Source organism: Micromys minutus, assembly GCF_963924665.1.
Source record: "Micromys minutus genome assembly, chromosome: 25".
NCBI lineage: Eukaryota > Metazoa > Chordata > Mammalia > Rodentia > Muridae > Micromys > Micromys minutus.
The window spans coordinates 6,062,800-6,089,022 of record NC_137960.1 but is presented as its reverse complement, the minus strand read 5'-3'; the positions used below and the strand labels follow the sequence as shown (position 1 = coordinate 6,089,022).

The window sequence follows — 26,223 nt, the reverse complement described above, 5'->3', positions numbered from 1 at the left end:
TTAAGAAACTAGAAAATGAAGAACAAATTAAACTCAGTAAGCAGAAGAAAAAAAAACATATAAATCCTCAAGTGAAAATCTATGAAATAGGTAACGAAACAGCAACAACAACAAAGCAGAAGAATAATAGCTGGTTTTCTGAGACAATCAATAGCTGATAAACCTAGACTGATGGGGGAGAACACAGACTGATGTGGGAGAACACAGACTGATGGGGGAGAACACAGACTGATGGGAGAGAACACAGACTGATGTGGGAGAACACAGACTGATGGGGGAGAACACAGACTGATGGGGGAGAACACAGACTGATGTAGGAGAACACAGACTGATGGGGGAGAACACAGACTGATGTGGGAGAACACAGACTGATGTAGGAGAACACAGACTGATGGGGGAGAACACAGACTGATGTAGGGAGAACACAAACTGATGTAGGAGAACACAGACTGATGGGGGAGAACAAACTGATGTAGGGAGAACACAGACTGATGGGGGAGAACAGACTGATGTGGGAGAACACAGACTGATGGGGGAGAACAGACTGATGTGGGAGAACACAGACTGATGGGGAAGGACACATAGACTGAGTTAAGTAAGAGTATAATTGGAATATTATGTACTTCATGCCATTAAAAAAAAAGTCACATCAAATGAATAAATTCACTGAAAACAAACTCAAGAAGAAAATAATCTGAACACATTAAAGTAACTGCACTTAGTTTTTAAATTTAAAAAATAAAAACTTCCACAAGTAAAACACTGCATGAGATTAATTAGTAAATATTATCAAACAGTGAAGAAAAAGAACTCTAAAGAAATTCTCACATAAAACTAAAAAGAAAAAAAATTTCCCAATTCATTTTATGAGAACGAAAGTTTTTTGATAACAAAAACAAAGATAATATCATATAAACCTCCAGAAATAAAAATCCATGTTGATGTAAATGTGAAACTTCAAAACCCAACCTCAGCAAGTATGTCCAACAATGGAAGGTAAGGAGTCAGCCACTTGCACCTGCCAGCAGAGCTGAGCCGCTCAGACTGGCGGGCCAGGGGCTGTGCAGAAGCTGGAACCCAATCTACTGCTAGGTCCTTTAGAGTGCAGCCACTGTAGAAGAGCCTGAAGTTAGAGAAGCTCACCGCACATCCACGGCAAGATCAAATGTTCTGTTCCTGGACAGATACAACCTCAAAGATAAGGAGTATGTGTCCACATAAAGTCTGCAACGAATATCCATTGCTGCTTCACATCCAGTAATACGTCATGAATAAGCACCCGTGGCCTGGCCACACAGCAGACACTACTAAATTAGGTCACTCTCTGTTGCTCTAACAAAATGCCTAATGTCAGTCACCTCTCAGGCTCCTGTAAGTCCAGAGGCTACACACATTACAGGTGCACTGTGACACACACATTGCAGGGGCATCACAGTGGGAGCCGGAATGAGGAAGACAAGTGGACAATGTGTGCAGACAAATCATGGGGCTGTCACAACAACATACTCATGCAACAATAGTCCACTCCTCAAAAAGCAGCCAGCAATCTCTTCCCAGGATACGGCGTAGCACAGTGAGCTGACTAACCTCCCACTAGAGCCTATTTCCTGAGGTACTACCAACCAACAGGAGCCAACACGGGGATGCATTCAAACTATATCCAAACACAGCAAGTACTTAGCATAAGAAAAACTAACTTTTGATTTGATATACACAAAAGTATAGACAAATCTCAGAAAATTTCTGCTGAATGACAGACACATGCCAGAGCAAGACAAGAGACACTGCACGGTTGTACTTATGGAAATCTATGGAGACTTACAAGTTATCAGTCAATCTACTGTAGAAGAGTGCAGATTCAGTTGCTGGGGATGAGGGTGGTAGTGGTGGCAAGGAGGGAAGATAAAGGATTAATAAAAAGTTGTAGGTAAAAATGTGCCGCCCTCGCTGTGATCTTCTCAAAGGATATACATGTCAAATAAACTCAACAAAGCTTTAAAAAATTTGTAATATATTTCAAATATAAACCACGTAAGATGATTCAAACCACTACTCTGACTGCAACAATAAAACTCCCTTTTCTTCAACATAACAGTCAAAGCAGTTCCTGAAGGAGAAGAATAAATGTGCTTCAAACATTCCTTTCGTTTCTACGGTAAAACGAGTGCTTTTATATGTAATGAACTGGATCTTGCCGAGTCCCTCCACCAAGAGGTTATTCCTACAAACCCACCACCACTCGGTGGTAGACTGAAGTATGTTATATATGGAGAAAGATGAAACCCTACTTAAGAAAAGGCCAAATAAGCCTTCACTTCCTATCAGCAGCTAAAAGCCTCTTATAACTCACAGAACTAAACTGAATGAAAGTCAGCTCACTTCATTCTGTCCTGTGTATTCAAACTGACCAAAACAGGCTTCCAGTTGTCATAGTTACCGTGCCGCTAGGCAAAGTAAAGCAGCATCCAATTAAGTAGGTGGCAATGTGAGAGAAAACGCACACCTGATAGCTACCCAGCCAGTTTCCTGAATCAATTCTCCTTATTTCACTCAATACGTGAACAAACCTCATGTTTTAGTTTGGCAACCATCTATTTTTACCTTGACTAAAAAGAGCTAGCTTCATTTCTACTGAACCTTCAACTGACTCCGTAACTGACAAAGTTTGGAGGTACTAAAGAGGTTGCAATAGTTACCTGCCCGAAGGATACTGCTGTTAACATCTGCTCTTCCCCACATAAGAAATTTTCTTAAAGTTTGGGGGGGAAAAAAAAAAACATGATATAAGAAGTAGCCAAAAAAAAAAGAAGTATTTGCTGCAAAAAAAGGTTATAGCTGCTACTTTTCCATCAAGTCCAATTCTGAACCCAGTAAAAGTTGATTGTTTCTTACAACATAAGGTGGTAAAGAGTGAAAGGCAATCGTTACATTCTTCTATAGAAAAAACACCACTAACCAATGTTCAACAGGACTCCAACGCTGATAGAACTCAGGCACCAGTACAAGGCTTCAGAGCACAACAGCCTTTCAGAGGCCACAGTTGCGAGCAGCTAGTTAAGACCATTAAGATGAAATTAAACACAGAATCAGTTCCTCGGGCATACTAGCCACTTTGAAGTCAGTGTCTATGCCTCATGGTTGCCTGTGCTGGCTAGTTTTGCCTACATGACACAACTAGAATTCCCCAGAAGAAAAGGCTTCAGTTTAGGAATCCCCTTTATCAGACTGCCCTAAGACCCTGTGTGTAGTTATCTCTGTGACTGTTGTTGTGGTGGGCAGGCAGAACTGGAAGTTATAAGAAAGCAAGCCAGTAAGCAGCATGGTTCTTGCCCTGTTCCTGCTTGAGCTCCTACCAGGATCCACTCTCCCAGCATCTGGATGCGTAAGACAAAAATAGACAGACAAACAAACAAACCCTTTCCCCATAACTCACAGTTGCTCCTTGTTGTATCACAGAAACAGGGAGTGAACCAGGATGCTGCCATATTGAATAGCACAGACACAAACTATTATCATAGGTGATTTTGTAAGGGCTACTCCAGAGTGAAGTTTAGAATAACTCACCCTGCAGGTATTTTCCTTGTATGAATCCAGAGTTTTATGAGCCACCAGGGCAAAGAAGCTTCAAACACCACTGACCTACAAGGTGTCTGTTAGTCTTGTGAAATAGTCTTTACTCTGGGTTATTTAAAATGTGGCATTTAAAGTTGTTCTGTTCACGTTAGAACATTTAAAGACTGACAGAGAAGAAAACTGGAGTTTTGCTAAAACACCTTATCAGGGCCAAACAAAAACAGCTAAACCACAAAACACATGGGGAACTAATGACCAGGGCCAGAAAACGCCAATGGCATTAGTAAGGACAGCATTTCCAACAAAATGAACTCTTCCTTTATTAATAAATTCAACTTTGGCTAAACTACAAGAATTATCAAGCCCATTTTCAGTTAAGTGGGAACTCCCTGAAGTCACATTTTACTCAGGTCTCGGCCCTTGTCTGTGTCTGAGAGGCAAGCATCACACTTGCCTGTCCCTGCCACAAAGTTTTCAACAGGCAGCCCAGCCTGATGTCACCTCGTCCAACCACAGTCATTGTTACTGTGCTAGTAACACAACCTCACTCTGAACTGCAGCTCCAACGACTCTTGAGAGCTATTCCTGGACATTTCATACAACCTTCTAACTCCTGTGCATCCTCAAGATGAACATTTTCAGTTTCACAGACCTGCAGGGTCCCAACTTGCTTAACACCCACATCTGCTATTCTAACATCATACTTAATGTGCATCAGACACTGGGCAAAGTGTTTCACTAACAGGAAAATCATCAATTACTTCTGAGGGATTACAGAGGCAAATAAAGATGTTGAATGACCAACAAAATACAAAGACTAGTTTGTCAAGTTCTATACTATGACCTAGCTTTAGGTAGCTCTCTTTGTGTGCAGCTGGACAGAAGCTTCAGTAGATACAAATAAGACAAACAAGACCAGACACTGCACCTAAGGAGACACAGCAGGTGCTAATAGGTGTGGGAGTGGCAAAGGGAAGTAGAAACTGAACCCAGAAGTACATACACACTAGTTAGTAGCTAAGAGAAACACAGCTCTTCTCATAACAGTTTTAGAAAGTTCCATCATATCTTGACCACTTCTTGACAATGTATGAGGGACACCTGAGGCCTCTTAGGATACTTTCTCATAGGAGAACATCTTTAATTTTTCCTTAAGTTGTGTGTTTTTTTCTCTCATTATTGTTCAGTAAGAAGTAGCAATGTCCTCTTCCCAGAAGGCCAGATACTTTGCACTGTCGGAGGCAACTGTATTCTGCTGTGTGAGAGTTGTACTGAGTGCAGCTGCCTTGTGAGCTAAGGGGAAGCAATCTCACAGGGCTGTGGAGAAAGGACAGCCTAGCCTGCAAGTGCCCTTGCAGAATACGAATGAATCTGTATACAGAAGCACAAACAGCAGGTAGGTTCTAGTGATCCAGCTGTGGCTGACAGCTGGAATTCCACATGTTCCATGTGGTGAGGTTGGGTATTTAGGTGTGGAGGAATTAAGCATTGTCATTAGAGACACTGTATCTTTTAGCTAGCTATTGTGCTAGGATGTCTTACTTTTATTCTTAACATAGATTGAATCACATTATTCTCCAAGCAAACAAAGCTTAGGGAGATTGAGCAGTTTCAGAACTTGTTTATATCTGGTTTTGAAAGTAGGTTTGCCAGATTCCTATGAAAATTATTGGGCAGGTTGAGAGAGCTAAATCCTGTCTCTTCTTTACAGGGAGAAGTCCGTAGAAGGCTCTGCTCGTTCATCTGTTGTACCGAACCAAAGACAACCTAACCCAGACCCACGTATCTACTTCGTTTAAACTGCCCTCCATCACTACTTCTGCACCAGAAACACGTCTCACCAAGTGCCACAGAGGTTACCTCTCACCGAGTGCCGCAGAGGTCAACTACGAGATGTCTTATGAGTCAGACAGCCTCCTAGTCCAGCAGCAGAGAAGAAAGAGTCATCTGCTGAAGCTCTGGATGGATCTGCCCACAACAGCCATGGACCAGGCAAGACTGCAAATTTAAGAACCAGGGGTTCCTGCTCTCCTCTCTAAGAAGGCCGTGGTAGCCTATTCAGTCTGAGGAAAGACTTGGGAATCAGGAGACCAGCTTTTGGGAAGAGGTTGGGGGTAGGTAGAGAACAGAACAAAAAGAAAGAAAAAAAGAAAGGAAGGAAGGAAGGAAGGAAGGAAGGAAGGAAGGAAGGAAGGAAGAAAGAAAGAAAGAAAGAAAGAAAGAAAGAAAGAAAGAAAGAAAGAAAGAAAGAAAGAAAAGAAAAGGAAAGGAAAGAAAAAAGAAAGAAAGAAAAAGAAAATTACAACAGAAAAGATTTTAATAGATCAAACACTGGCCCTAAACCAAAAATATTTGACAGCACTAGAAAATCAGGCTTATGGTCCTTTTAAAAAAAAAAAAAAAAAAAGATTTATTTCAGCTTCCAACTTCTTTAAGATTTACTTTTTATTTTATGTATATGAGTGCTCTATCTGCATGTGCACCCATGTGCCAGAAGAGGACATCAGATATCGTTATAGATGGTTGTGAGCCACCATGTGGTTGCTGGGAATTGAACTCAAGACCTCTGGAAGAACAACCAGTGCTCTTAACCACTGAGTCATCTCTGCAGCCAAAGGCTTAGGGTCCTAAGAGCACTGAGCACAGAGTTCCTGGGACGCTTCGCTACCATCGCTAATGCATCTTCTTATTGCCATGTGATTCAGAGTATATCCAAAAGTGTAATCTCACCAAGATCAATGGGATAATGCTGCTCAATTTTACACTCAAAAGGGGAAAAAAATCTGAAAGTCAACAACAGGAAATGTCAGAAGCAGGAGTGACTGCCTCATGCAGAGCACATTGTCAATCATAAAGCTTTTAGAACTTCTGGAAAACCTAGAAAGACACCAGGTCCTTCAGTTTTCAAGTTAGACTGGAGCTGGAGGAAGGCTCACAGAGCAGACGATTTTCAACAAACAACCTCTAAGTTTCTACACCTAGAGGTAATCAAGCAGTGACTGCGGCAGGCTTTTCTGTGATGTAACAGAAAGGCATGCACAGGCGCTGTAGCCACAAGGGTCTGGGGTGTAGATGAGCAGAGCCTGCACATCACAGAATACAGAATGGAAAACAAACCACTGTGCAAAGGAAGGAAGCTGCCAAGCTCAGAGAACCATCACTGGCCACATATTCCCTACACTATCCTCCACAAGGGCAGCAGGTGTATGTGGATGTGTGCCTTCAGCAGACAGTCAACTTTTGTCATTTGAAGACTTACCATTCTGGTGTTTCAAAGCTCCCCACATACAATACATGACTGTGCTAAAGGCACAGATGTAGAGCAGCTGTGTGCTCCGAGTCACTAAGCTGACCAGTGACCCTCAAAGGGCAGTTTAGAGAGCATGTAGCCTTTATTTAACACAGATCTCAATTAACTCTTTAAACCTTTTTAGAAAGCTAGACACATCTCGCCCAAGTCTCCATGGCCCACCACATGACTTGACAATGAGCAGCCGCTCTCCCTTTCTAGGCATTCAGGTTCCATGAGTAAAGATGCAGATTACACTACACTCTGCTGAGAGAAAGGCAAGCAGCGCAGCAGACATTTTAGAAAGTTAACTTTGACAAACTTGAGAATTTCTCATGATAGTCATTCTAAAGCTTGAAGCTCAACTTTAAGTGTTCAGAAGAAGAAAATCACTTAAGTTCAAACTGGAAGTGTCTCAATTTAATTCTGGATCTGGAAGATTAATGTCCCAAAACAAAAACTTTTCAAAATATGAATACAAGCATGACACAGCAGTAGACAACGTTCAGGAATTTTTTTAATTAATGAAACAGATTACAAATATTAGTTCTTTGATTTATAATAGTCCATGAGTATTCACATTTACTAAGTGTATTTTATAATTACATGTTTGACATTCTATGAAACCATGTTTCTACCCATAATATCCATCCATATTGTTCAAGCTAACTTGATTAGAATAGTCAAACAGAGAAAACTCCAACCAATAGAAACTATATACAGCTCTAATTTGTAAAGTGAAACTCACTTTTTTTACAGCATACATAACAACAGAACACGATTCTTAAACTTGAGAACATCTATACATTTCCAATGCTAACAGTCACACTGAATGAATCAGTACTGAATGAATTTTCAGGAAGCCGTCACTCTGTGAGCACTGCCAGAGAAAACAGGACACTTTTGTGCATATGAGCATCACAGAACGTAAGGACTGTAGTGCACTGGGCACTATACCGTGCTGGTTAAAACTGCTGCACAAAAACAAAGGCCCATGAACAGAATTCACAGAGTAAAGTAGTGCTATCACACCTTACACACCGTGATTCGGTTCAAACTCACCTCACATCCTTCACTGGAACAAAGAAAGAAGCCTAAGTCATTTTTCCAAGGTCATATGAGCAAAGAGAACTGAAACTCAGTGACAAAAAAAAGAAACAAAACTCAGAGAAATGTGCAGCCCACCCTGGCCAAATGTGAGGACCTGAGCAGGAGCTCCGTCGTCATCCTACTTCCGGCAGACTTGCCGTCTTGTGAGCAGCTGCTCATTTCCCTGGCATTTTCCAGCTCCACCCAATGATCCATTGTGTTCTCTGGTGTAAGTTCCAATGATCCACTGTGTTCTCTGGTGTAAGCTAAATAGCTCCTTCTACTCTTTGATGGTTCAGGTGAAAGTTTGTCCATTTGTCTTCTTAAAAATTAAAAAATTAGAAGTTGGCAGCCAGTGGAGGTGCATGCCTTTAATCCCAACAGTCGTAAGTCAGAGGGCAGGATGATATCTGTGAGTTCAAGGTCAACCTGGTCTGCAGGACATTCAGAGCTACATAAATATTTCTAGGGTCTTAAAGAAGATAAAACAGCCATTTTCCAGCACCACCTCAGCTCATTTTCAACCTTACTCAGAAAACACCTGAGATGAGCACTGGTGTGTGTTACGCTTAAGGCTCTATTATTCCTTTCACTCAGGATGTGAACACCATCTACATATAAGATTAATGGGTTCACACCTCTAGACTCCCTAAAAACAGGAATGGTGCTAGGCACACTACACTAAGTGGATGAACTGAGCAGGCAGGAACCACACAGACCCTCACACTCCAAACAGCAACAGGAAAAACTCAAACTGCAGCGGTCATCAGTTAAATGCTGAGGAATCTAGAGAATCCTGCCAGCCCGTGTCTCAAATGATCAAGAAGAAAAAGGTAAGCTCTGTAAGGGCAAAGCTTTAAACTGAGGAAGTGCATGAGGAAAGGTTCAAACCCACTCTGTGGAGGTAAGTCCCAGCCTCCTTCCCCACTGTACTGATCTGCCCACAGATCTCTGAGTCAGAGCTAAAACCATATCTTATTATTCCCAAATGACTGTCAGTCCCACTCAGGGTGCCATGCTTTATTTAAAACATCTTCTTTCTCAGAAACCACTTCCACCTAATTGGCAAGGCAAAGCCAGGTCTCTAAAGCACACAGCTCGTTACATTCCGTCTGGATTACAAAAGCACACGATGAAACAAACTGCATTGGAATGTACAAATTAACAGCTCAGGAGTATGGGACAGGGAAGTGAAATTACACTGTGATTTGGAACAAACTCCACAGGGAAGCTAGGGAAGAAATCACGAGTGTCCTTGTAAACCATACACAATTTCTAAATGAGCAAATACACAGGCAGAGGACAGGCTTCTCCATAATTCAACTAAGCTGCTAAGTATGGATATGAGGAGCCAGTTTCTCTAACAATTATGCACATATGTATGAGAGCAGGAATACCAACAAGGCAGTTTAACAATCAAAACCTACAGTTATACTGTCTAAATATGAAACTAATCTTCCCCTTCCCACTGACAATGCACCAACAAGCCCACAATTAAATCACAGTTTCAAACTTTTTTTAATCTTTTGAGAAGCTAAACACAGGAGACTAAATTAGAAATAAAGCTTTGTTATGCAGTAGAGAGAGGAAGGTTAATGAGCTAAAAGCTATATGAAAAGGAACAAGAAAGACGTTAAGAAATGAAAATCTCACTACCAAAATAGAAAATGCTTTAGGTAGAAGCACTCCCCTCTCCTCTCTGTCCTTACCTCTCCTCCTCTTCCCAAATCAGCTAACCTGTGACCCTTCCAGCATGCCTCTCTGATCTTCCCTAGAAATCTAGAGACAAATTACAACTGTCCTCCAAGAAAAGAGCCTGGGAAAAGTAGAACCTCCATAATAATGTGCTGAGACCACGCAGTCTGCTATTCTGTTGGCTCTATCTACTTCACCGGAGGCTCTAATCTCCCATACCACGCCTCTCACAGCACACTATGGAGATGAGGACTGGAGCCCAACACCTCATACAACCTCAAGTCTTCATTCTATGAGCTATTTACTCTTGAGGTGAGACAACCCAGATGAGCTGCAGTTTCCTTATCTGTAAAATGGGTAATAAAATGTTATATATATAAACATATAAAATTAACATTCGAAGGGTCATAAAAGAACTACAGCAATCTTAGTTGTCAGTGCAATTAGTTCAGACTTTAACCCTTCGGAAAAGCACGGGGGGGGGGGGGGGGGGGCTGAGCACGCCCTTCCTGTATCTTTTCCCCCCACAAATAGTTAATTCTTGTTCATGCCCAAGTTCTCTTTTACACTCTTTGATCATGTTACTGTTTTCATTTTTCTCCAAACAGAAATTCTCTATTTCTACAAAACCTTTGGTGTTAAGGCCTTTTTCCTCCTTGTATCTAATATTCAGTGTAAGAAAACTCAAAAAAGTTAACAAGCCTTTGATGAGAGTTCAGACTGTAAACAAACAGATCAACTTTAGAATCATTAAGAGTCAACAAGCACCCTGGACTTCTCATATGAAATTTTATAGTAGTAAAAATCAAATTTTACTTATACATTAATACCTTGAGGTTAAGGTTTCTTTTTCACCCATTATCCCTTCAGCAGATAAAAAGATTTAATTTCAAAATGATTATAGCCAGAGAACAAAAATCCACAAAGTTAACCAGATCAAGAAATACTTTCAATACCTATAGCTAAGTGGAATCAAAGCCATGTGCCTGTTGTGAGACAACAGAAGTAGTCAATGGAAGAAGAAAAACTTTACAGACTTGAAAATAATCTTTTGTTTTTTTAATATTTAAGTAGAATTTCAAGCACTCAAACTTGGTAGTCAGTCAAGGATGACTTCGAACTTCTGGTTCTCCTGCCTCCACATTCCTAGTGTGCACCACCATGTCCAGTTTATCTGCTTTACTGAACCCAGTGCTTCATGCAAACTAAACAGGCTCGATCAGCAGAGCTGTATATCCAGGCCCGCTCCCGAGACTGTTTAAAGGAAAGCTATATGAAGAGGATGAACATAAAAGAACAGTAACAAAAAACTCTAACAAAGTAAAACAAACACATTTAAATAAACATAAAGTCCACAACTGACTGTTGATAGCTTTCTTAAGCATTATAGTCATCAAATAACATGAGACAGTTCTTCCCAAATATTTTATGTGATCCACCTTATTCAAAGGTACCTGGCCCTTCCCAAGGGAAGATCACTACAAACGCTAATGAAGACCACTCTGAGGACATAACTACAATCTACTACAAACTGAATGCTATATTCATCTGTCCTACTGAAGTTCTCATGAGAAACATTTCTTTACATGTGTAATTAGAGCTATCAACAGAACACAGAATTAGAGCTCCACAGAACCTGGCATGATGTGCTTAAAATTGGACAAAGCTCAAATTTAACAGTGGTGCATTTTTTAAAATAAACCTCAAGTATTTGACAGATTGCTAACTTTGGATAGATGCAAACTGACAGTTTTCCTACCCCTACATAAACACACACTCAATTTCCACCTATCCTCTAGTTTAGGTGCAAATATCAAGGTTAAAAGCCTGTCTCTTTGTCCAAATAGCATAAAGAATCCAAATGTTAATCCATAAAAATTAACAGAAAATCCCTTTGGACTCATCTGAGCCTTCTTCCTGACTATAACAGACACACCCCAATATAAAAAGACTTAGACACAGCCTTCTAAATAAAAAGCTTGCATCCATACAATTACCCCATATACAACCCCCCCAACCCTTGACTTTGCCTCTTCAATTCTAACAACTACCAAAAGAATGCACTGTTCTAGTCAACACTCAAAGGCATATCCTAATCATTCTCAGAGCATTGACTAAAATGAACTTAGAATTATACATTTTTCTATGTTCCTTTGACATATGTTTATCTCCTCTTACAACTTCTCAATAACCTGAAAGCCATCTTTTACGTGTAATTACCAAGGCTATCTCAGGCTCTGAAAGCCAGAACCCTAGCTTTGTTCATCGTAGCTCATACACAGGAGTTGGCATTATCAGCGTGTTTTAGTTTTATTAATTTTTAACTCTGTAATCTACTTCATCACTGCATCTCTACGGAGCCTCTGCTTTGTCAACTGTCCCCACACTCTTGACCTCTTCCTTTAAAGGTCCCACCAGCCCTGTGTAATCTGTACATGAGTTCAGTGTATGTTGTACAAAATGTCTATTCCAACAGTGTATCACTAAAACCGGTAACACTCTACATAATGTCCAGCTTTGCTTACCTTTGACAAATTAAACTAAAAAGAGAAACTAAACATATCTAATCAGTAAGGTGAACTGAGATATAGAAGATCACTGGCTATAAACTTGTTTTTAAACAATTGAATTGAGGATTGTAGGTTCCGGAAGGAGTCACAATTCAAGAAGTCAATCAGTATGTGATGGTGAAAGTCCTGGATAAGCATTATGTCCCAACCCTATGTTACAAATGATGACTCTAACGTCCAAAAAGATGAAGTGACTTACCCCAGATGATTCAAGGAGGGATCTGATTAGAGGGACTAACTCAGCATGACTCGGTTTCCTGACTCCAAGAAAACATTCTTCCTGTGGTATTCTCATTGGTAAAGCAACACTTACCATTAATCATTTAAAGCAAGATCAGAGATTAATATGCATGACCCTACTAAACCACACACGTTTTTATATTTCCTCTGTACCCCAACAGCTTAGCAAATTAGATTTAATGCAAGTACACATGAAATTTCATTCCCTCAGAGAGACAAGTTCAGCAACCTTAAGCAAATGAAGCACCCCGTGAAGAGAATCTGCTTTCACGCACAACGATAACAAAGCCCCATGCAAAATCCAAAGGAGAGCCAAATAATTTAATCTTAAAATAACCAAAAAGAAAAAAATAAATAAATTGTTGGGGGAGGGGGGGACAGAAAACACCCAAACCCTTTTCTGCACTTACCAGCAAAGCATTTGGAACAGAGATTCATAGTCTTGCTGGACCTGGGGCAAAAAAAAAAAAAAAAAAAGAAAAGAAAAAAAGAAAAAAAAAGAAAAAAGAAAGAAAGAAAAAAAAGAAAGAAGAGCTAAAATTTTTGTATCACTCTAATCAAAACAAAAAATTAAATGCAAGCAAAGAACTTGCTGGCCAGACAACTGATCTAATAAACTAAGAACAAGTCTGGCCAGCTGTCTATCTAACCCACCCCCAACAAAACAAAAGCAAACAAAACTAAAGTAGGGTGCATGGGTTTTTATTTTTTACCTTTGCATGAGTCAATGTTTTGTTTAATTTGCTGCAGTTAACAGCTGGGGAGCAGTAAGTTTAGGAATGCTGTAGTAGCCCGGGAGTCACTCTCTCACGGGAGGCACACAGTCCCTCAGTGAAGAGTAGAAATGCCTGCACAGGGATTTACGATTTCCCATTCCTACAGCTTTTATCTCCGCCTCCTCCTTCCTCTCACTGAAGCTGTATTTCATATCCTGGTCATATTGAGACCTTGTTACTTAAAATTCTTCCTTCAGCTACTCTCAATCAAATTATTTTTTTATTACTTTCATCTGTTAATAATAGCTGTAACTCACTGACTTGGATGAGCATTTAACACACATTATCTTACTAATCATCTCAGGCTCCCTAGGACAGATACTGCCATACCACTTTCACCTTTTAAAAAAATTCACACCTGTGTCTTTACAACCAGGAAACCCTGACAGTGGGGTTACAAAGTGATGAATATTAAGGAAGTGTTGCCCCATCTCCTCCAAGGTAGTCTTTAACTGAGGGGGCCTTAAATACCCCAGCATACCCTCTCATCCCCATCTGACCTGTGAACAACTTTTCCAAGATCCACACCTCAACAACTGCAGGTAATTGTTTATCTGATCCGTCTGAGCAAACTCTAAAGCCATCCTCCTCCTCCACAGCACAGCCTCTGGCAACACACAGACAGCCAGGGCTACAGCCCCATGTATCAGCCCTATGTAACTCTCTGTGTTCCAAGTCAACTTATCCTTAGAGTTCCTCCTTCCAAAGCCCTCCAAGAATGTTCTCTATTGGGCAAGCTGGCATATTTGCAGCTTCATTCCTAGGCAACTTTCCTCCCAACATCTAAGCCTTTGGCCAGAGTTGCCCTGACAAATAGGACAAACCAGTTTTCTTCAGTCCTTTTTACTAACTTTTCTAATTTAGGCCTCAGATCTGAGTGTGGTGATACACACCAATCATCTCACCACTTGTGAAAGGAGACTGACTAGGGGGATCGAAAGTTTGATGACAACCTGCTAGCCAAACTTTATCCTATCAAAACAACCACAACTTTAAAAGTGGGGAAGGGCAGAGCCTCCCACAGGAAGTATTCAAAATATCTATGCCAAAGATTACAAAACAGTAAACAAATAATTCTCATCTAACTCCAAAGTCTCGTCTTTTCAGCATGAAAAATAAGGACTTCTGCTCTCCACAAAAGCTGAAGAATACACACCAATACCAGACCAGCACATCAACAGTTCAAAACAATGATCCCACAACTAGGCATCTGGCCTAGGAAGGTCTAGTCTGCTGTCTGATAAAGTACAGCAAACTCTGGCCTCTACCTACACAGACTAGACCTGTAACCAGTCACCCTGTTAACTGAGACTAAGGCATTCTTCTGTTACCCTTAACTTCTCCCAGAGCAGCAGGTCCCTGACTGATGCAGTACCCAGAGAGCCAGCTGCCCCAGGTCTATGGGAGACATGGAAGCCTACAGAGGGCTAGCAGCAACACAGCTCCATGGACACCAGTTTTAAAATCTTGTCTCACAAAACTGAGGAAGAAACTGGGGTGGGGTGAGCAAAATGCACTGTTGCCCTCAGTCTCCTTCATCTCCCTTCAGATACTTCTGCCAAGTCAGAACTCTCGCTAACCCTCAGAGTTGGCTGACCCTCTTGGCCACCTTTATAAATAGCAACACATCTTCCCAGTTGCTCAAATCCAAATCTCAGGTGGCAGCTTTAACTCCTCTCTTCCTGCTGCTCCCTGGATGATACTCAGCAAGACCACCAGCTCTACTTGTAACTGTACTTGTTTCAAAGCTCTGTCCCTCAACCCCTATGACCACCACTAATTCTTGCCACTGTAACTGACTTGTCAATTGCCTCCTCCCTCCTTACAATGATTTTCCAGAAAGTGACTAAGGCCATCTTTTTAAAACAAGTAGGTTATGCTAAATTTCTTAATGTCACTCAACCACCTGCTATTCGTAGTCAGTATAAGCTCTTTTTGACAGCCTGTTGACCTTGGTGATCTGGCTCCACCTACCTCCTTACTTGCTATTTTTACCTCCACTCACCAGACTATAACCACACTGGCCTTTCATCCAGTCCCAGAATGTGCCTTTTCCAAGCTGTTCTCTGTGTCACAAGTCACTGTGAAGTGGTCAGTCACTCTGGTCCTATCTCGTCAGACCTCTCAGTAGTTTTGCAATAACTACCTCAGTTTCATTTCTTTTCTCTCACAACCTATCAAAGTATATCTCAGCATTTGTCTTTTTGTTTGTTTGTTGTTTGTTTTGAAGGGGAGCATGAAGCCCAAGATAGCCTCAAACTTGCTATGTAACTAAAGATAACCTTAAAATCCTGATCATCCTTCTAACTTCCCAAATCCTTTCATTATAGCCTTAACGTTGCCTCATCTGGCTTGTTACTGATCTTTCACCACTGGGAAGCTAATACTATAAAAGCAGCAATCCTCTTGGTCACTTTGTTTTGTATTTTATCTATTTCATGTGTATATATGCCATGGAATGAGTCTGGAGATCAGACAACAATTTACAGGAGTGAATTTGCAACAAGACAGAAATTTAAAGCCAAGTTAGTTAACATTGTTACTGTTTTGATAAAATTATGTTTAATGCTCTTCACTGATTTTACAAATATATAGTTCTTCATACAAAATTGATAAAGGGGGCAAATATGTAAGTAAAAACTAAAGAGTAAAAACTAAAGACAGCTTATAATTCTACCTTATATGTATTCTGCTAACACAGAATATGACTGTTTCTTTGGGGGTGAGGTAGACAGGTTTAACTCGGAATTTAGTGCATTTAACACTAAGTCATGTGACATGCTCATACCATGGATCCACACTTTAAAACATAATACTTCATTAAAGTCCATCAAAATTTACATTTCGTTGTCCATGCATACTTACTACTTCTGGCTCACTTCTCCTGCTGCTCTATAATGCTGTCCTAGGTTAGCAACATTGCGCATGCCCAATCCACTCAAATTCCACACTAGATTTAGCTGCACTGTTACTGCGTGCATTTTTTTCAGTTATTTTTCTCTTATAAATATTGCTACAGTGGACATTTTTGGCATAAATCTCTGATAATAAATCTGTGTCCAAATTTTCCTTTGAAATTGTTTCTGGGCATATACCAGATAAAAAGTGTGAATTTGGGACATACTGTAAAATTACTTTCTGGATAAGGTTTACATAATTCTTTAAATATATTCTCACCAACACTGAGTATTCTTATTTTCAAATCTTTGCTTTATGGAAAATGATTATCTTTTTAGTGTGTTTTCCTCTGGTTAAAAATAAATACAACTTTAGTGATATTAATTTGAAATGGATTTTTGAAGAGATTAGTTTTTTTTTTTGGACATTAATTTTTCAACAAGAGGGGGACCTCAAAATGAAGGTAAAACTGATCTCTGGTTCTCCCAAGCCCCAGCCCAACTCCAGCCATCACCTCCACCAATACCAGAGTGGGGAAGTGCCGTGAGTCAAAGGAACCCAGGCAGGTGAAGAAGTTGAATACTGGTCATGTGAACTTTGAAATTAGAGAATAGGGGTGGTAGTGTTTCTTAATATTCATAATGTACAGATGGGAGCAGGGGTTCTGTGCATGTGCATTCTGTATTATGTGTGTTTACATGTGCATCCAGGTATACTGTGTGATCAAATGTCCATGTGGGTGGGTATATGTGCGTGTATGTGCATGCAGATGCCAGAGGTTGATGATGTCTGCCTTCCTCAGTTGCTCTGCCTGTATTTTACTGAGGTAGGATAAGTCTGCTCTCTGATTCTCAGTTCAGTATTGAGGGTACTGAACCTAAGGCTTGACAGCACAGGTAGTCTAGCTGCTCTTGCCCCCAGGACGTCTGTATCTCTGCCTTTCAGGCAAGCTGCCCAGCTTTCCTGTGGTTTCTGGTGACCTAAACTCCAGTCTACAAGCTTGCATGGGCAGCACTTTATCCACTCAGCCATCTCCCCAGCCCCAAGTGATAGGTTAAAGAGAAGAGCATCCATAAAAAATCAGGGCTGATGGTACACATCTCACACACCTCTAACTCTGGCACTGAGGTTGGAGGGGAGACAGATTCCAGAGGCTCTAGCTAAAGCAATGAGCTCCAAGGAGACCCTCAAAAGTTAAGGTAGAGGGTACAGAGAACTGTAACTCTGATAGAGAACATGAGTCCAGTTCCCAGCAGGCACAAACACATACAAGGTACAAAACACTCATACACATAAAAACAAATCTTCAAAAAGATAAATAAGGTGGAGAATGGCAGCGGACATTCAGTATTAACGCTAGCCTCTACAGACTCATGACCTCACACACAGGAGCAGACACCCTAACAGAAACCATCCAGCAGCTTTGGTCTTATAGCTTGAAGAGGTGGACACACACAACCTACACTCTACCACACCAAGCTGACTAGGTACAATGAAACCAAAGAGCACTGTTTCTAGATAAAGTTCTGTGACACTTGGTGGCCACCTAACAGTGAAAAGCCCTTTTATTAGTAGTATTAAAAGAAGACAGAGAAAGAAAATGGATAGACTAATTTTTTATGACAAGACTGGAAAACAAAGTAAAAAAAAGAAAAGAAAAGAAAAAGGAAGGGTCCGCTTTCACAATTTCTGATGATCATCATTCAGCTGAAAAGGTTTTGCTTAGAAATACAATATTTTTGTAGTTGTTTATTCAATACAAGATTTCTTGTGTAGCCCTTGGTTTCCTGGAACTCCCTCTGTAGACCAGGCTGGCCTCAAACTCAGAGATCCACCGATCTCTGCCTCCCAAGTGCTGGGATCAAAGGCATGTACCACCAAGCCCAATTTAGAAATACACACTATTTGTTAGCAGGCATAACTGTGGAGTGAAAAGGCCCTTCTCCACTGGATCACAAGGAGCTCACAGGAATGGATATGGCAACTCTGAGTTATGACAGAAACTTAAGAGGTTGAAGAAGTTTGAGCATGGTAGAAACTGTGATAACAGGGAGACTGTCATGGAGGTGATGGGCCAGAGGCAGGTAAGAGAAAAGTGGTGATGACACCAAACGCTGTAGTCCTGGTGGAAACAGGATGAGAGGCCAATGCAGAGACCATGGCATGAATACAGTGAAGGACAGGATGGAAGTACAGGAGAAAATGTCTCTAATGAAGCAGGAAATGGCGCCATCATGGTACTTAGTGGACATATGACTTTAAAGTCAAAATGAGCAACAGCAACCAATGGGGGTAGGGCAGTTTTGTTGAAGCAGATGGTGCTTGTGGTGGGCACAGTAGGAAAGCACCCTGGTTCTTAGGACAGGCCAAGGGGGCTGTCAGCACAGCAGCAGCTACTTCAAGACAGTACCTGGGGCATTACAGAAATGACAGCTAGGAAGAGCAGCCCTGCAGCTCCAAAAGGAACCTTTGGCTGAGTACTGCCAGAGTTCTGCAGGCACACACACTATAGATTCCTGCAGCGAGTGTCAAGCTGATGACACTCTCCACAGTTCCCTGTAAACTGTGGTATTAATAGCAGGATTGAATCACTAACACTTTAAAAAAAATAAAAAGACTTTAAAGCTGGGCTTGGTGGCACACACCTTTAATCACCGCACTCAGGAGGCAGAAGCAGGTGGATCTCTGAGTTCAAGGCCAGCCTGGTCTATAGAGAGTTCCAGAGTAGCCAGAGCTACATGGAGAAATCCTGTCTCAAAAAAAAAAAAAAAAAAAAAAAAAAAAAACGATAATTTATTGTTGGAAAATTAAAATAACATTTTCTAATTAGCCTGAATTCTAGAAATCTGATTTATGTTTTTTAAGAAAAGCACTCTCTGTGACCAAAATGCACATACATACCAATGCTAAGCCCTCCCCACAAACGTTAGTATAAATACAGTAATAAGTAATCCCATCCCCCTATGTATTTCCTCAGCAGCTGTTCTTCTCCACTATCACCAATAAAGGGTGACCCTAGGAAAAGTGAAATATAAACATGCCAAGCTCTTCTGGTATTCTGGTAGTAATTTTTCTAGGCTAGAAATGGGTCTAAAACCAAAAATATGTAGATTCTACAGAAACTTATTTCCAGCTTTGTCTCTGTTTGACCTGGTTCAGCTTTGATTTGGTCTCCTGAGACAGCACTCACTGCGTAGTGGGAGCTAGCCTCAAGTCTGTGGCACTCCTAGGTCTCAGCCTCAGAAGCCTGCCAGGAACCAATGGAGTTTCTGTTACAGGGCAGGGCAGGCCCAGACCAATCACAGCCTCTGGTTCAGCCTTTGACACCCAGATGGAAGGAGGAGAGGAGGGAAGAAGGGAGATGGAAAGAGACAGGGCACAGTGGAACAGGCTCACTCTAGATATAATGTCAGTTACCTCAGACATGAGGTTAGATGACTAAAGACTAAAAAAAAAATCTTGATACTAATCTGCCTGCCACCTAAAACAGCAGTTACTGTCAGGCACAATCCTACAGCAGACAGGAAGCAGGGAACAGCTCTACTAACTCACCAGTCCAGTTCACTCAGGCAAACAAGAAAAAGCCAGTTAAAATACACAGCATGCTAGCTGGGAGTGACCCGGGAGGCTCTCAACAGTTGGCCAGCTGCTGGAGCTGCAGCACATTACTCTAAATCATGATGGCTGCTACATCTTTTAAAGGAGCACCGCACAGGAAATGACACATTTGTTAACACAGGGGATTAGTTCTAAAATGCAGTAATGCTAATCCTGCTCATTTTAAAAACTAATTCAAATTAAGCATAGTAAGATGACTACAGGATAAATCATTACAATTCTAGTAAGATTAGGCACAGCAAAGCAAATGATTAAGAGTAACAACAACCAATAAAATGGGTAGAAACATTTTCTAACCCAATCTATTATGAAGCTGACATTCTAAGCATTTAAAGAGCACCAACAGCAAAAGAAACCTGATAGAAAACTGGAGAAAGGAACTGAAGGAAATTTCTCAATGTAGCCATCAGGCAGTAAGGCATGGAGGAACATACCTCTAATCCTAGCACTTGGAAAGCAGACGCAGAAGGATCTCTATCTTAGAGGCCAGCCAGATCTATACAGCCTTGTTCCAAAATAAATAAATAAATAAATAATTTAAAATGGCCAGTGGGTACATTAAAAAAGTTAAGTACCAAGCTAATACAAATCATCTCCTCATACCTCCTAACTGACTATTACTGAAGAGACATCAGATGACAATGGAAAAGGAAGTGGAACCCTGAACACTTGGTGGGAATGTCAATTAATACAGTCAATGTTGTGTGAAGGAATACACCTGTTAATAACCTTGCTGTGGGCAACCTACAATGTATCAAAACATCATCAGAAATTTGTCAAATTAAACCATTTCTAATAATTTAAAATTAAGAAAGAATATCTTCAGATCACTTTACAAACTATCTTTGGTCTCCTCTTCTAACAGGATCCAAAACTGAAAGTAATACATAAGCACCTGTGTGTCTGTCAACAGTGTGACTAAATGAGCTCACCATTTTAAGCTAGAATGCTTAAGGCATCCATAGTTACTGACTGGAATTACTATACTCATTTAAAGGGGTGAGGGTGCTCAAGGCACTCAAAGGGTGAATCGTTTGAGGAGGTTTAATTGCAAGTCAAAGGGACAGTTAAGGCTTCAGCAGATGAAGCCCAACCACAGCAACCATGTTCCTTCTATGCTAACTGAACAAGTAAATGAAAAGTTATGTTTATGCCCTGTGTAAAAGTATGTGGATCTCAAGTCGGATGACAGACATGTCCAAGAAAGGTCTGAGGCTTCACTGAAAGACACAAAGATCACATACATTCACATCTATCCTAAGGCAGCCAAGTTACACTTAGGATTCCATATGTTAACACATTTTTTCCAATTACCTATCAGTCTCATCATGAATTGAAATGAAAAACTTCTGTCATACCTTTCCCATACTGGCACACACCAATCCACTATAAACCACAAGGGCAAAGTGAATAATTTCATATTAATTACAAACATTATTGATATAACACATTCTCACTTTACAGGCTTAGGTAGAATATTCCAAGTTCCTACCCATAATTAATCAGCACTATGCTGTGCAGTTTCAGAGATGCAGAGAAACAGGCAACTTTATCACAGCATTAAAAAACAAACTACAAACCAAAAAGGGGAAACCAATTTGATTTGACATTAATTGGCCATTAAATAAGAGATTATTTAACTGTCAAGAAAGTTGGATTTTCTGAGCGGGTTTGATGGATTTCTCTCCAGTTTTGCTGAATGTGATACTGTATTCAATGCTATATGGTTGCCACAGTAACTACTCTCTGAATGCAATAGTGCAAATAAGTGCAAGCCTGGGACTTATCTGAGAAGGAATCAGAAACCATATGCTGTGGTTGACATTCCTGCTTTCAAAATCATAGCCCTGCCACGTCTGTCCTCTAATGTGACCTCTACATTCCACAGAGAAAGACAAAGGGGAGGAGGCCACTTGTCTACCATCTTCCCTTTCTCCCACCCCCTTTTTCTCTATGACCTGAAGAGTCTTCTTATGGTGCAGAAAATTCCTTCTCTAATTTTTATTCCCTAAGTCCTCAAGATTACATAATCTAGAAAGAAATGTTTCCTCTCCCGAAATGCTAGAGTCCCTAGCAACCAGCCACATTACCCACCTTACCTATCAGCCTCTGAAACACAGCCTTCATCAGCTGACTTTCTACTCCAAATATCTAGGTATTTCTACAATTTCTGCCCATCATACAATATGGTCAGAAGTTTTATCATATATATTACATACCAAACAAATACAGACCAAAATGTTTACCTTCATAATGCAGCCCTAAAACCATATTTGTGCAAACTCTGCTGCACAAGAAAATGACCTAGCATTATATTCACCCTCATTCAAACTACAAATGTACTACTGTACAAATGCACTAAAATATTTTTAAAATACATTATTTTTATGACATCATACTTCTACTTTTTTTATTCAACTACTAAAGCTTTTTTTTAATTAAGTTTATTATTAAAAACTTGAGAATCACACAACAAAATTAACCAGACCCAAAGTCTATGCATCTCAATGAACTTTTATTCTGAAGCTGTGAATCTTCTCACTGGGTTTTACATTTTCACTAGCAAATGTGTATACCTCTATCCACAATCAAGAGCAAAAAATTCCAGAACAGTCAAAAATTAGAAATAACTGACATTCTATCCTCATTCATGACTCATGTTCATTATCTACATTCAGTCCTTTTTCATCCCCTAGTATTTGTGGGTAATTCTTGCTTTATTCTCAACATGTTATACTGTATCCACATGTACACTGCATATTATATATTCTAATCCATCCCTTTTCATGTGAACTGTGTGGCTGCATTTTTCTTTAGAGCTGGATGGTATTTCATTAAATAGGCACACAAGCACACAAATAGTCACACACCAAATGTTCATTATCCACTCATCTGTTGACAAATGTCTAGGTTGATCTTCATTCCTTACTACAGTAAATAAAACAGTAAGCATGGCTTTAAATAAACTAGTTTAAATAGTATGTATGCATAGCTTTAAATACTATATAACCTCACCTTAATACTAAGTATCTTACAAGAAAAAAGAAACACCTTAAAGAGATCCAGACATAGCCAGGGAGCCAAGTCCAAAGTGAACACTAACTAGCCAACCTCGCTGACAAGGGAAACAGAGTCAGGGAATGTGCTAAAAGAGAAGAACTGCAGGAAGTTAGTACCAAGTGTAGAGCCATAAACTAGCTTTAGGATCCTAATCTAGAGAGAGGTGAGAAGGGGGCTATAAAAGGATTATCCTGCAGGACAACTGGGCATATCTCAATACAGACTATCCAACAGTCAGCACTGTGAAATCACTGCTCACTTCCTAAATGTGACAAACAAAAGTGTGGTTATGTGTCCTAGTGGTTAGGATTTTCACACCAGTGGAAAAGTATCTCGAGAGCTATAAAGAGGCAGATTTACTTTAGAAGACAAGTGTGGATGGTAAATGTTACTCAGTGGGCTGTCCAAAAACAACATCCACGGAAGTTCCTTACACAGCTTATTCCCATCTCTGTGGTACTAAAGAAGGCTGCACCTTCAAAAAACTACAAAATGAAAAAGTCCATAAATGCACGTTATACAACAGCCTGTCCATCAACTGGTAAGTGAACAGAGTGTGTTACATTACCCAGAGAATGAAACACAACTTACCAATGAGCAGCAACTCTGGAGGGCATCCACTGTCAAGTGGGTGAACCTCAAAATATTCTGCTCAGAGCAGCCAGTCTCAAGACTGTGCTGTGTTACAACTCTATGTGGAATGTTCCACAGAGACACAGGAATTGTAAGTCAACAGGCCTGAAGGAATTTTCCAGAGTAACAAAAATGTCCTGAAATTTTACTAAAATCATGGGCATGAAACTTTATAAATTAGTAAAATTCATTCAACTGTACAGCAACAGCAAGTAGCTTTTATTGCATGTATTTTACATTCAATAAGGCTGTTAAACTGGAATTGGAACAAATCTATGGTCTGAACAGAGCCTCCATGATGATCTGAAAAGTAAGTGCATTCAATTATCTGTTGGGACTGACTGGAAAGACAAGTCGGGGCTAACCTATAAAACTAAGGTGAATTACACTTCTACAAAAAAATGAAATAAATAGGTAAAAATAAAATTTTTAATATAATTTTATTTGAAAACTATTAACCACAATTACTTCTACATTTCAAAATCTAATTTAATATTCCAAAATAGGCCTTCAAAGCACATCTAATTTTCATTATTAAAAAAATAAACAAAAAGATAAACAACCCAATTACATACTGGACAAAGTACATTGACAAACATTTCTCCAAAGAAGACATGTAGGCAGCCAAAAGACAAAGAACACATAAAAGATGCTGCATGTTGCTGAATGGCAGCAGCACCCACAGGGGGTTGGGGGGTTGTACACCTTTAATCCCAGCACTTGGGAGGCAGAGGCAGACAGATCTCTGAACTCATGACCAGCCTGGTCAGAGCAGCCAAGGCTACACAGGGAAACCATGTCTCTGAAGGGGAAAAAAAATATGCCAGATGTCATTAGCAAGCCAGAAGCATACAAATCCAAGCAATAATGAAACAAACTTCTCACCCATAATAAAAAGTAAAAAGCTGACATCCAAAATAGCAAAAAGTAAGTGTTGGCCAGGGTGTAGAGACACACTGAAAGCCCTGTACACAGTTAGTGGACTCAAATAGTGCCACTGAAAGAAATATGGTGGCTCCTTGAGAGTTCAAAGTGGGGGTTACCACAAAGCCCAGCAGTTCTGCTCCTGTGTCTAATAAAAGGAACTGGCAGCATGTGTTCACACTAATGCTGGTGTGTGCATGTGAGCGGCAGACAGCACTAGTGACAACCCAGACAGCAAAAGAATCAATGTCCAACAACTGAGAAATAAACAGATTAAAATGTCTATACAAAACCTGGAGAAATGACTCTCAGGTTAAGACCACTGGATCCAGAGGGCATTTATATGGCAGCACTCAATCTACTATCTTTCCAGTTCCAGAGGATCTTTAGCCCCTTCTGATCTCTGTGGGCACCAGGCACGAATGTGGTGCACAGATACACATGCAGGCAGAACACTCGGGGGGGGGGGGGGGGGCTTTAAATCTATAACCATGGGTATTGTTTAAGATACACACAATATTAAGTAATAGAGTAATGAAACATATTATAATAAACCTTAAAAAAATTAAGCGAAGTAAAAATCATGAGGTGGTTAATAGTTTGGTAACAGAGCACTTGGCCTAACAGTGATCTCAGCAATGCAAACAAACATGTCATCTCTTGTAACTGATTTCATACAACTAATTCATATAATAAGCAGACGGCAGATCGGTGGTCCTGGGTCAAAGAGGGGAAGTAGCCACTCATTGGAGAAGAGCTTTCTTTATAGTGATAAAAATGTTGTAGAACTGGGGAGGCGAGGGGAGAAACAGCACACCGGTATCCTAAACAACACTGTATTGCTATTAATGGTTAAAAGGATGCATTTTACACTCTGTTATATCACACAAATTTAAAACTTTAAAACATTTTTATCCAACTTAAACCTCATTTTTTTCCATTTCCTTTGTCTTTTAAAAAAAAAGTATGTACTTTTTTTTAAAATGCTGTGCTATGTATATGGAAGAGTGACGTCATAAGGTAATTTCAGAGAGTCAACTGTCTCCTCTTCCAAATGGGTTCCGGGAATCAAACTCAGGTTACCAGGCTTGGCGGCAAAAACCTTAGTTCTGGGGAGCAGTCCTACCACACCCTGTGGACCTGCTACAACACTAACGGCTGGTGAGCACTTGCTACTTAGTTACTAGGAAAGGAGCTCTGCATGTTCTGGTTAGTATTCAAGTCTGTGAAGTGGGCAGGAACAAAGCCAGAGAACAAACTAAGGACTTAATTAGAGGCAGAGCTAGGATTCAAATCCTAGTATTTTTCAAGATTAACCCAAACATAAAAAGGGAATAAATTAAACCGCTTCTACTAGTATCTTTACAGAAATGCAACTCTATGAACAAGCTACCTAAAAAAACACACACACAGCATTACTTCCCTCTGCAAAAACACTGTTGACTTACTGCTCTCACTACCAGAAGATCCAAGATAACTGTCACCACTCATTTCCAAGTCAATCAAGAAAGTGGGAGTAGGAAAGACCTACTGCACAGAAGCACCCTAAGAAAAGACTTGTCTGCTGTTTGAATTACAAACCATAGGTCCACAAGACACATATGCAAACTATGACTGGCAGTCAAGAAAAAAAACCAAAACAACAAATAACCAATGCAATTAGCATCTGAAGCACAGGAATTCGGTGTTTATAATAGATACGTCAGATGATGTACCTTTCAGAGCATAACTGAAACCAAAATATGTTTGAATGGTTGCATTAACTCATGATATCCAGTATCAGACTGTACCTACTCAACATTGGCCAGCTGCCTGAATGCATAAAACACAAACACAATTATATCATGAACTCTACAAA

The 26,223-nt window shown here is 40.3% G+C and overlaps 1 protein-coding gene across 1 annotated transcript in view; it reads right to left on the bottom strand.

The window, feature by feature from the left end:
- The window catches only part of ZFAND3 (zinc finger AN1-type containing 3), a 183,271-nt gene that overhangs the window by 112,203 nt on the left and 44,845 nt on the right, over positions 1–26,223 (bottom strand). The window contains exon 2 of the mRNA XM_080937969.1: positions 12,867–12,907. Within this exon, the coding sequence (XP_080794095.1) occupies positions 12,867–12,907 (41 nt within the window). The remainder of the gene's footprint in view (positions 1–12,866; positions 12,908–26,223) is intronic.